This window comes from Marmota monax, unplaced genomic scaffold, assembly GCF_021218885.2.
Source record: "Marmota monax isolate L192 unplaced genomic scaffold, Marmota_monax_Labrador192_F-V1.1 WCK01_AAM20220418_F8-fsc00052, whole genome shotgun sequence".
Lineage (NCBI taxonomy): Eukaryota > Metazoa > Chordata > Mammalia > Rodentia > Sciuridae > Marmota > Marmota monax.
Window position 1 is genome coordinate 3,055,674 of NW_026693473.1, and position 13,116 is coordinate 3,068,789.

General features: G+C 33.4%; 1 protein-coding gene across 5 annotated transcripts in view; it reads left to right on the forward strand.

Moving 5' to 3' along the window:
* The window catches only part of Eaf2 (ELL associated factor 2), a 42,713-nt gene extending 29,597 nt beyond the window's left edge, over positions 1–13,116 (forward strand). For all 5 annotated transcript variants that reach the window (XM_046457997.2, XM_046457998.2, XM_046458000.1 and 2 more), the window contains 2 exons: positions 8,126–8,386; positions 12,573–13,116. In XM_046457997.2, the coding sequence (XP_046313953.1) occupies positions 8,126–8,386; positions 12,573–12,619 (308 nt within the window). In that variant the 3' untranslated portion in view covers positions 12,620–13,116. The remainder of the gene's footprint in view (positions 1–8,125; positions 8,387–12,572) is intronic.

Sequence of the window (13,116 nt, forward strand, 5' to 3'; positions counted from 1 at the left end):
TTATTGTATGGAACTATTCTAGAAAGCATTAAACTACATAATGTCCTCAACAGTAATTTCCCAATACAAGTGGTTCCTTCATGTGGCACTTTTGTAGCAAAGACCTTATGTATTGATTGCAGCATAACTCAGGGAAAAGAGTTGTAGAGGTTGACATAGTTTTCTTGTTCTAATTTTATGTGAGAATGAGCACCATTTACCTTGAGATATTTGTATAGCATGTTCCTTAGACTGTATCCTATTAAATATACTCTTGACCTTTCTGTGCAACTGAGTATTGCTATGATGGTTGAACCGTCCTCTCAAATTTATGTCTAGTAGTTGTACTAGGATTTTGTTCCCTAATTTTTGCTCTCATGTCTCTAAGTTATATGGAATTTGAGCTTAAAAAACAAGATAGGGCCCAGGATTCCCTTCCTCCATCCAGAGACCACACAGCTAGGGGTACCAGCAAAGAGAATAATGCCACAGTGAGTGGTTGCAGTTCTGGAAGTGCTCTCCTATTCCTGACTTAAGGTTCCCTGCCACATCAGAGACTCTCTATGACCAAAAAGCATATTTAAGTGGAATCCCACTATGACAGACACTCAGCCTGGGAATATTGTTATTCCTTCTCTACCTCCCAAACCCTGTCTTTGCCCCTCATATTCCTCTCTCCTATGGAAAGACATATTGAGACTGTGTGGCGTTGACAAGAGTGATTCTACCATAACTAGCACCTCACTTTGAATCACTTTCTGTTCTCTTTCCAAATCCATTTTGGAAGCACTCATGATATATAAGCAGGAGAGCCAACCACCAAAAAGGGAAAAAAAAAGAATTTACCTGGTTCAGGAAACAGTCTTCATTCTGTCAGGCCAAACTCCCTTTCCCCATTGCCTGATAAAGTTTCTTCTTCCCTTCAAGTTCTTCAGCAGGGACCAGTGGGAACTCTAGCTGTGGGAAAATTATTAAACAACATCTCTAAAATATAGGCAAGGATCTGCATGCTAAACCTAAATAGGGTGACTACCTATTAAAATAAAGGGTTTAAATAGATCTTCTCTAACATAATCACCAAAATAGAAAATTATCTCTCATAAATCAGGAAAATCAGTAATTGAATAAGAGAGTTAACAAAAATCAACACCAAAATGTATTGGATGTTACAGTTATCTGATAATGATCTTAGAACAGCGGTCACAAATACAGCCTAATTACACATTCTCTTGAAGCAAATGAAAAAATAGTCATGTAAAATAAATAGAAGTATTTAACAAGATTCAAATGAAAATTATAGAATTAACAATACAATCACAACAATAACAATAAAAATTTCACTAGATAGGCACAATTACTAGAGAGTGAATAAAATCAGTGAACTTAAGGATTTATAGAATTTACACAAAATTATAACAAATAGATTGAAACAAAATGAGCAGAGCCCCAAGGATCTGTGAAAGAATGATAAAATGGTACTGGAGTCTCAGAGGAGACAGAGAGTAGGACTAGAAAAGTTTTCAAAGAAATAATGCCTGTAAACTGCTCATGAAAAACATAATCCATAGATGCAGGAAGCTGAACAAACCCTAAATAGAATAAACTAAAAAAATACATGCAAGAAACATCATAATTAAACCTATGGAAAATAAAGACAAAGGGAAAAGTTCTGAAAGCAAGAGTGAGATAACACATTATCTGTAAAAGAACACCATACAAATATCAGATTTCCCAACAAATCCAGATGATCAAAAGAAAATGACATAATATTTTTCAAGTGCAAAAAGAAAAGAAATGTCAACCAAGAGTTTTTTCTACCAAAATGCTTCTTTATTGGTAAAGGGTAAATAGCCTTACTCAAAAAGGAAAACTGAAAGAATTTGCTGCTAGGAGACTACTGTTAAATATTGATCAGAGAAAGTTTTTCAAGCAGAAAAGAATTGATTAAAAAAGGAATCAGGAAGGGAAAAAGAACAATAGAAAGATAAAGTGCAGTAGATTATGGTTTCCACATGATTTCTAAATTATATATGACAATTAAAATAAAAATTATAATAGCTTCTGTTACTTATAACAATGATATTTAAGAGGGGAAAAAAGGGGGACCTAAAATGGACGTGATGTTTCCACATTTTACTCAAAACGGTAAAACACTGGCAGGACATGTATGTATAATGGAAACCAAACCAATTGCTAAGAAAAAAATATACAGTGACATCTTCTAAAACTCTATAAATAAATTAATATGGAAATAAAATAAATTCTAAAATAATTCAAGTAACCCATAGAAGTGGAAGACACACAGAGGAATGAAATACAGAGGAAATACAAATAATAAATAATAAAATGACACATTTAAGCCTTGACATATCAATAATTACTTGAAATATGAATAAGTAAGCCAATTGAAAAGAAAAAATTGGCAGCCTATAAAAAACATACAGCTGTGTGCTTTTTAAAGAGAAAAAATGGAATAAGTAGTTTGAAAGTAAAAGAATGAAAAAATATACCATGTAAACATTAATTTTAAGAAGTGTATGTAGACAAGAGCAAAACAAATTACTACAAATAAGTATATTAATAACAATTAAAAAATTAATCCACTAAAAAGATAAATGTGTTTTATATCCAACAAAAGAACTGTAAAATTATGAGGTAGAAACTGATAGAGTTAGGGCTGTGGCTGTAGCTCATTGGCAGAGCACTTGCCTAGCATGGTGAGGCACTGTGTTTGATCCTTAGCACCACATAAGAGTAAACAAATAAAATAAAGGCATTCTGTCCATCAAAAACATAACTGATAGAGTTGAAAGGAGAAATATAAAAATTCAGTTATGCTTGAGTTACGTCTTCACTCTACTATCAGCAACTGTCAATAATAGAACTACTAGATAAGAAATCAATAAAGATATATAGAAAATATGAACAACACAATCAACCTACAGGATCTGACTAACACACATACATATATATACAACAGTATGCACAACAACAGAATGCACCTTTTTTTTCACGTGCCCATTAAGTGTTCACCAAGATATTTCATATCCTGAGTCATAAAACAAACCTCAATACATTTATGAAAAACAAAATCATACACACTGTGTCCCTTGATTGTGAGGGAATTAAACTAAAAATCAATAACACACAATAGGAAAAATGTCTATGAACATTTGGAAATTAGCATACTTCTAAATGATTTATGAATTAAAGAAGAAGAATAAAAGTTCAGAAATATTTATAGCTAAATGTATAAATACAGCATGCCAAAATATGTGGGATACAGTATAGCAGTGCTGAGGGAGGAATTTGTGGCACCAAATGCTTACATTAGAAAAGAATAAAGGTGTTATGATAATTTGAGTTCCTACCTCAAGAAAACTAGAATAGGAGAAGTAGTTAAACCCAAAGAAGCATAAAGAAGCAAATAATAAAAATTATAAGTGAAAATCAATGAAATTGACAACCTAAAAATTACAGAAAAAAATCAGTGAGATAAGAGCAGCTCATCAAAAAATTAATGCTGTTGATAAATCTCTAATAAGAGATAAAATAAAAACAAAACGCAATTTACTAACCTCAGAAATACAATATATATTTCTATAACCAGTAATGAGTTCATTACAGAATGCAATAGCTATTCAAAGGGTTATAAAGGAATATTAAAACTTTATACTCAGAAATATAACAATTTAGAAGAAATAGACCAATTTCTAAAAAGTTAAAAACTGCAAAACTCAGCCAAGATGAAGTAGACAATCTACTCCTATAAATACTTGTTATGATTTGGATATAAGGTGACCCCCAAAAGCTCATAGGTTTTCGTGTAGCAACATTTAGAGGTGAAAGGATGAGTTTATGAGAGCTGCCACCTAACTAATTGGTGGACTAATCCATTTGATAGATTAATAATTTGAATGGATTACTAAGTGGTAACAGTAGGCAGAAGGTATTTGGTTAGAGGAAGTAGGTCACTGGGGACATGCTCTTGGGAATTATGTGTCTTCTCCCTGGCTTTACACAACTCTTTTCTTTCTCCTTCCTGGCTGCCACGAGCTGAGCAGCTTTCCTCTACTACATCCTTCTACCATGATGTTCTGTGTCACCTCAGGCCCAGAACAGTGGATTGAGCAGACCATGAACTCAACCTCTGAAACTGTGAGCCCCAAATAAATGTTTCCCCTCTAAGTTGTTCTTAACAGGTATTATGGTCACAGAAACGTAAAGCTGATTAATACAGCATTAAAGAACTTGTATTAGCAATTAAAAAGCATCCCCAAAATAAAAATGCTCAACCTCATAAAATTAGTTTATTTATGTTTCCTCTTATGTTAGCTTTCCATTATTGTAACAAATACCTAGGATAATCAACTTATAAAATCAAAAGGTTTATTTTGGCTCACAGTGTAAAAAATTTTAATCCACGATCGGGTAGGTCTATGCTTTTAGGCCTCTGATTGGGGTGTCAGATGGTAATGGCAAGGAGTGCATGGCAGAGCAAACAGTTTACCCCAGTGATCGGAAGACCTCCAACTAGGCCCTGCCTCATAAAGCTTCCCTACCTCAAAATGCTGCCATCGGTAGGCTGGGGCTAGAGCTCGGTGCCAGAGCACTTGCCTAGCATGCATGAGGCACTGGGGTTGATCCTCAGCACCACACAAAAATAAACAAATAAAATAAAGGCATCTGTCCATCTACAACTACAAATTTTATTTTTTTTAAATGCCGCCATGGATTCTCAATAAAATTCTGGCAAATCAAATACAAAAACATATAAAAAAGATTGTGCACCATGATCAAGTGAGATTCATCCCAGGGATGCAAGGTTGGTTCAACATATGGAAATCAGTAAATATAATTCATCACCATCAGTAGACTTAAAGATAAGAATTATATGATCATCTCAATAGATGCAGAGAAAGCATTTGACAAAATACAGCACACCTTTATGTTCAAAACACTAGAAAAACTTGGTATAACAGGAACATATCTCAACATCATAAAAGCTATCTATGCTAAGCCTCAGGCCAACATTATTCTAAATGGAGAAAAACTGAAGGCATTCCCTCTAAAAACTGGAACAAGACAGGGATGCCCTCTTTCATCACTTCTATTTAACAAAGTTCTTGAAACACTGGCCAGAGCAATTAGACAGACGAAAGAAATTAAAGGGATACATATAGGAAAAGAAGAACTCAAGTTGGCATTATTTGCTGATTATATGATTCTATTCCTGGAAGACTCTAAAAGTTCCACCAGAAAACTCCTAGAACTAGTAAATGAATTCAGCAAAGTAGCAGGATATAAAATCAACACCTATAAATCAAAGGCATTTTTGTATATCAGTGACAAATCCTCAGAAAGGGAAATGAGGAAAACTACCCATTCTTAATAGCCTAAAAAATAAAATAAAATACTTGGGAATCAATGAAAGAGATCTATATAATGAAAATTACAGAACCCTAAAGAAAGAAATCAAAGAAGATCTTAGAAGATGGAAATATCTACCTTGCTCTTGGATAGGCAGAATTAATATTATCAAAATGACCATACTTCCAAAAGCACTATATAGATTTAATGCAATTCCAATCAAAATTCCAATGACATTCCTCATAGAAATAGAAAAAGCAATCATGAAATTCATCTGGAAAAATGAGAGACCCAGAATACTTAAAGCAATCCTTAGCAGAAGAATGAAGCAGGTGGCATCACTATACCAGACCTTAAACTATACTACAGAGCAATAGTAACAAAAACAGCATGTATTGGCACCAAAACAGACTGGCTAGACCAATGGTACAGAATAGAGGACACAGAGACTAACCCACAAAACTACAATTATATTATACAAAGGTGCCAAGAACATGCATTGGAGAAAAGATAGCCTCTTCAACAATGGTAGACATTTGTTGGGAAAACTGGAAATCTATATGCAACAAAATGAAATTAAACCCCTATCTCTCACCAAGCACAAAACTCAACTCAAAATGGATCAAGGACTTAGGAATACAACCAGAGACCCTGTGTCTAATAGAAGAAAAAGTAGGCACTAATCTCCATCATGTGGAATTAGGCCCCAGCTTCCTTAATAAGACTTCTTTGGTACAAGAATGAAAATCAAGAATCAATAAATCGGATGGACTCAAACTAAGCTTCTTCTCAGCCAAAGAAACAATCTGTGAGGTGAATAGAGAGCCTACATCTTGGGAGCAAATTTTTATCCCTCACACATCAGATAAAGCACTAATCACTAGGGTATATATAGAACTCAAAAAGCTAAACACACACACACACAAAAAAAACACCCAATCAATATATGGGCCAAGGACCTGAAGAGACACTTATCAGAGATGATGTACCATCAGTCAACAAATACATGAAAAAATGTTCATCATCACTAGCAATTAGAGAAATGCAAATCAAAACCACTCTGATTTCATCTCACTCCAGTCAGAATGGCAAGTATAATGAAGACAACAATAATTGGGGGAAAAGGTACACTCATACACTGCTTGTGGGACTGCAAATTGGTGCAGCCAATATGGAAAGCAGTATGGAGATTTCTTGGAAAACTTGGAATGGAACCACTATTTGACCCAGCTATCCCTCTCCTTGGTCTATACCCAAAGGACTTAAAAACAGCATACTACAGGGACACAGCCACATCAATGTTTATAGCAGCACAATTCACAATAGCTAAACTGTGGAACCAACCTAGATGCCCTTCAATAGATGAATGTATAAAAAAAAATGTAGCATATATACACAATGGATATTACTCAGCAATAAAAGAGAATAAAATCATGGCATTTGCAGGTAAATGGATAGAGTTAGAGAAGATAATGCTAAGTAAAGTTAGCCAATCCCAAAAATCCAAATGCCAAATATTTTCTTTGATATAAGGAGGCTGATTTATAGTGGGATAGGGAGCGGGAGCATGGGAGGAATAGACGAACTCTAGGTAGGGCAGAGAGATTGAAGGGAAAGGAGGGGCATAGAGTAATTAATGATGGTGGAATGTGATGATCATTACTATCCAAAGTACATGTATGAAGACATGAATTGGTGTGAATATACTTTGTATACAACCAGAGATATGAAAATTTGTGCTCTATATATGTAATATGGATTGTAATGCATTCTGCTGTCATAAATAAATAAATATACATAAAATAATGCTGCCTCAGGTGCAGAACCAGGCCCTTAATCACATGACCAAAATTTTTGACAAGAACAACTTTGAAGACAAAATTTTGAGGCTGATAGTTTCAGAAGTTCAGTCCATGATCGGCCAACTCCATGACTTTGGGCCTGAGATGAAACAGAACTTCATGGTGGATGGATGAAGTAGAGGAGAGCCACTCAGCTCTCCTCACTTTCTGCTCAAGAGAAGTCAATGCATATATTCACAAAAATAATTATAGAAAAATTTTCATAACAGCTTCATTCATAATGCTAAAAACTGGAAAAAAACACATCCATTTATAGAAAAGAATAACTTATTTATATAAAGGAATATTATAACAATAAAGAAGAATGAGGAAATTCATTGGCATGTATCACATTGCATTATATATAAGAGAATAAGAAAAAAAATGGAAGATAATTTCTGCCAAAATAGGTATTAATTTTTATAGTCTTAATTTTCACATTATTTTAGTTACCTGAATATTTAAATACAGTGGTATAAATAAATGTAGAATTTAGATATAGTCATTGTATATGTCTTTAAATTCTCATAATCGCCTGAAGTATGGCAATCATAGAAGAGGGTTTTTTTTTTTTTTAATGCATCCTTTATTTATTTATTTAATTATTTGTATTTATTTATTTTTTTTGGTCAGGGGTTGAACTTAATCACTAAGCCACATCTCCAGCCCTTTTTAATATTTTCTTTAGGAACAGGTCTCACTGAGTTGCTTGGGGTCTTGCTAAGTTGCTGAGGCTAGCTTTGAACTTGTCCTCTTGCTTCAGTCTCCCAAGCCTCTGGGATTACAGGTGGGTGCCACTGTGCCCAGCTTTAGATGATGTATGTTTGGCTTTATTGATTCATCATCAATGGTTTCTCAGAAACCAGTACATTCTAATCTTATTATATTCAGTATTATTTGTTTAACCTATTTATTTATTTCTTTTTTATTTTCAGAACTGAAAGCAGAAGCTAGTCTAATGGACCAGATGAGCAGTTGTGAGAGTTCATCAGATTCTGAAAGTTCTTCATCTTCAAGTAGTGAGGATAGTTCTAATGACTCAGAAGATGAAAGAGGCAAAACCTCTCCTTCTGATCCAGGGAAATATATCTCAGGACATCCTACCATGTCTGCCATACCACAGTACAGAACTTCTGATGTAGATACTAGTCATAATAGATTTCATGACAACAGTGGCCTTCTAATGAATACTTTACGTAAGTATATGTAAACATGAGCAATTAGAAAAGTAGGAATTCACGGTAGAGCCATATGGATTGTGATCTAAGTTTTAGGTAAAAAGGAAGACTTCTATTTTATGTATTCAACACTTTAACCATGACCTTCTTTTTGAATTATTGAATTATTCATTTTCTTTTGACTCTGTAATATAATGCTTTCTTGATTTTTATACCCTCTAGATACTTTTCTTTCTCCTTTGCAGGTTTATAAACTTCTATTCAGTCATTTTAATTGGAGTTCCTCAAGGCTTACTCCAGAGTAATTTTTTCTTTTTATTCTGTCCTCTTTCCCTAGATAATCTCTTTCTTGTTTCTGTTTTAGTCAATACCTACATGCAGGTAACTTGCAAATTTTCATCTCTAACCCAGACCTCTGAGGTCTAGACACATGTTCTAGCATCTCCTAGTGAAAGGCAATCCAAACTCAATTTGTCCCAACCCACTTCATATCCTTGGCTCACCTTGTTTCCTCTTAGTGAAAGGGAGCATTCATCTAATTATGCAGAACAGAAGCCTGATTACATTCAAGGGTTGAGTTTCTGGGTCTCTTTACAGTGTAGCTAATCCTTCACCAAGTCCTTTTGAACTTGCCTCACAAATATTTTTCAAATTTATCTACTTCTCTTCCATCTCTGCCACTACCATTCTAGTTCAACTTTCATTTTTTTCTTGCTTTAACTACTATAATTATTTCTTAACTGATTCACCCCTTACCTACGCAAAGCCATTTTTGATCCATTATATACATTATAGCTATATTGATCTTTTCACAACTTAAATACAATTTAAACTGCTTTAAACTTTTCAATAACATGATTTCTTTGAAAATAGAGACAGAATACTTTAACATAATGGTTTTATTTCTTTCTTTTCTTACCTTCTTTTTATTACTGTACTCAAATACTTTTACTCCTCTCAGTGCCCCTATAAATGCTTTTCATACAACCAGTAACCTTTCTTCTTTTCATGTGGTTTAAATGTTCTTCTTTAGATTACAGTTCAATGTTTACTTTCTCAAAAAAGTCTTCCATCCTCTTCTGATAGTCTGATAATATTTTGTATAGCTCCATAAGATATCAGATACATCTTTTTTTAAATATTTTTTTAGTTGTTGATAGACCTTTATTTTATTTATTTATATGTGGTGCTGAGAATTCAACCCAGTGCCTCACACATGCCAGGCAAGTGCCCTATCACTGAGCCAAAGCCCAGATATATTTTTTTATAACAGTTGTAACAATTGTAAATTAACATTTATTTGTGTGATTGTCTTTCTCTGGAGTAGAATCTCCATAATGACAGGGATCTTGTTTTGTTTTGCTCATCATAGAATACTAGCACCTAGCATAGTATTTGATACATAGTATATGCTCAGTAAATACTTTTTAATCAAGGCATGCAGGTTGGTATTCCCTGGGGAAAGGAACTTTCTATTTATTTAAAACTGAACTGACTGCTAATTCTGATGAAAAAAGGTAAGCATCTTGAAAAAATTAACTAGCCCAATAACTGAACTAACAAAGGGAGGAACCAAGACTGAGTGGTAGAGAGAGTAAACTTTGAGTTAATTGGGGACCAGAAAAGATATTTTGAACCTCCAGTTACTCAGTATTATTCCTGACTTGTGAGTTAAAATTGGACCATTCAATTTAAGTGGCTAAGGGAGCACTGAGAAAACTCATGTTGGTTGGACTGAATGAGAAGCTGATTAGACATTAGGAAATTTTTCTGAGAAGTTACTGGGTCCTAGAGGAGCTGAGTGCTCAATCGGAATATATGTATTATATTCCTGTTTATCACTTACTAATTATTTAATCAATAATAATTCATTTAACTTTTCTGAAGCTTCAGTTTCCTCCTCGGAAATGAAGGTGACATTGTCTTATAGAATTTTGGAGTTCAGGAGAGTTTATCTCTTAGAAATTTTTTTAAAAACTGTAGGATAGTTTTCTCGTACTGCATGGCACAGTGAATTTATATTTTATTTTATTTTTTTATTTTTTTTTTAAATATTTATTTTTTTGTTTTAGGTGGACACAATATCTTTATTTTATTTTTATGTGGTGCTGAGGAACGAACTCAGTGCCTCGCGCATGCCAGGCCAGCATGCTACCACTTGAGCCACATCCCCAGCCCCTAATTTATATTTTAAAAATTGTCTTTGTGCCAAATACTGTAACAATGGATAGAATATTAAAAGATAAAAGCCAGGCATGACCAGGATCAAACATAAAATAAACATGTCCATAGACAGGAACTAGAATACAAACATAAAACTGCAGGCTTGGTCAGGCTGAAGCCCTACTCATTGGCTCCTGAGTTTAAAAGGAGTTGGTGGTGGTAAGGAGCTTCAGGGAAGGATTAAAAGTACTTGAAATGATTTAGGGAACCTGAGTCTTGCTTATATTTGAAGTTACAGTATTTTGGAGAGGATGAGAGGATGCAAGGTATTGGTACAGGTGGGGATACTCTTTGGTTAGTAAACGAGCAAACATAATTCTAAAACGTAAGAAAAAATCTAATGCTTAGAAAGCTAACAAAATTAACAATTGGAACATGAATTCTTTGCAAATGAAAATTTGTTATAGAACAGTTTAAGACAAAGACATTTAAAGAGGTATGCTACAAATGTTCAAAAGATGCACAAAGATATAACTTTAAAAGCCATATTATTCAACAAAGTCAAGCAGAAATGAATCAAAATTCAATAGATTGTTTAAAAGATTCAAAGACTGGGGATATATCTCAGTAGTAGAGCATTATCACCAGCACCACAAAAAAGTAAAAACAGAAAGGTTGGTCATTGAAATTTTTTAAAAAATCAATAAATGGGAAAAACTGTAGACTGGACACAGTTAAAGAATGAATTATTGAAATAGAAGATAAGATTAAGGAACTATCCCAGAACACGATACAAGATAGAAATATACAGTGAGAGAGCAGTTTAGAGATAAGGAAGATAACAGAAAGTTAAACACTGTGCAATGGGAATTCCAGAAAGAATGAAAAGAATAGAATGAAAACTCAATTCTGAGAATTTTCCAAAATTGAAGGAAGTTATGAATCTATTTCAGCTAATAAGCCGGATAAATATGAATAAATATAGAACCCAACGCAATAGTAAATCCACAGTAGTAAACATCAAGGATGAAAGGACAAGCTCCAGACACTTCAAAGCTATTTTTTCTTATGTGAGAAACTGCAATAGACTCAACTCCTCTCCCTCCCTCTGTGTTTCTTCCTCTCCATTGTAGTGTATTCATGGATGTACAGCTCTCATTCATCATCTGCCTGCTTAAAATTTTCACATGAATCCTCATTATGTTTCAAACAAAATTCAAAGTTTTTACCTTGACCTTCTGGATATCTTTCTGACCTCATTTCCCACCATTCTCTTCCTCATTCATTCCACTCTAGCCACAGTGACTTCTTGCAAGTCAAAGAACACAACAAGCATATTCCCTCCTTGGGACTTTTCTGCTTGCTGTTCCCTTAGTTTGGACATCTGCATCTCCCCACCCTCATATTTTATGACTTTCTCTCTAAATTAATATTTTCTAGCTACCCTGTCTAAAACACCTTCCACCACTATCTCCATACTCATCTTTATTTTTTCATAGCATTATTCATACTGGCCATTATGTTACATATTTGTTCATTTGTTTACTGTCTGTCCTCCACTGAAATGTAAGCCCCATGACTAAATCAAAGATGAGTTACAAAAATAATCAATGATGACATATTCTTGAAATGTATTCTTTAATGACTTTGCATTTTAAGTAAAAAATTATATAACATTTTTTTAACTCTCCAAAATGATGATCTGATCTAAACCACATGTAATAAGTCAGTGGTATTAAAAAAGAAAAGTAATGTTGGTATGTGAAAGAAGACTAAAGCAGATGCCAGTGGTGCTAAAGCTATGACAAAAGTTTGATGGTAATACTTTTTTCTTTTTAGGCAATATTACTTGAGTTATTTACAAGATAAATAATATGATTATAAATGACAAAAAAGCTATCTAAATAGAATCACTTGTGGTGTTACATTTTGCATAATATTTATGTTATGAAAAATAAGTAAATATTCATATTTAATTAATTACTACTAATTAATTTAAATATTTAGTTACTAAAATTTTGTTATTTCTCTTTCATTTTAGGAAATGATTTGCAGCTGAGTGAATCAGAAAGTGACAGTGATGACTAAGGAAATTTTTAGCTATAAATATAACATTTTTAAGGCATGTGATAATTTATTTTGTATTAAGAATAAAAACTAGTGTGATAGGAAAATATGCCTTAACTTTTTATGATAAAGGAAATTAAATTCAATTCATAATTTTTAACTTTTTATTGAATACTAGCATTTTCATGTGTTGTCTTTGTTTAAAGAAAATTTTTATAAAGTTTGATAAATGAGGAAACAGAGTCAGAGGTTGTTAACTTGCCCAGGTGTTATTAGTTAACAAGTTGGACTTCAAGATTTCTAGAGTCTTAAGGGAGGGGATATAACTCAGTTGGTAGAGTGTTGGTCTTGCATGCACAAAGCCCTGGGTTCAATCCCTAGCACTATCAAAAAAAAAAAAAAAAAAAAAGATTTCTAGAGTCTTAAGTTCAATGTACTATTTTTTTCTCACTGCTGTCTCCAATTGTGAAATTAATGATTTATAATGAATTTAATAAATTTCTATGGTTTAAATTTTA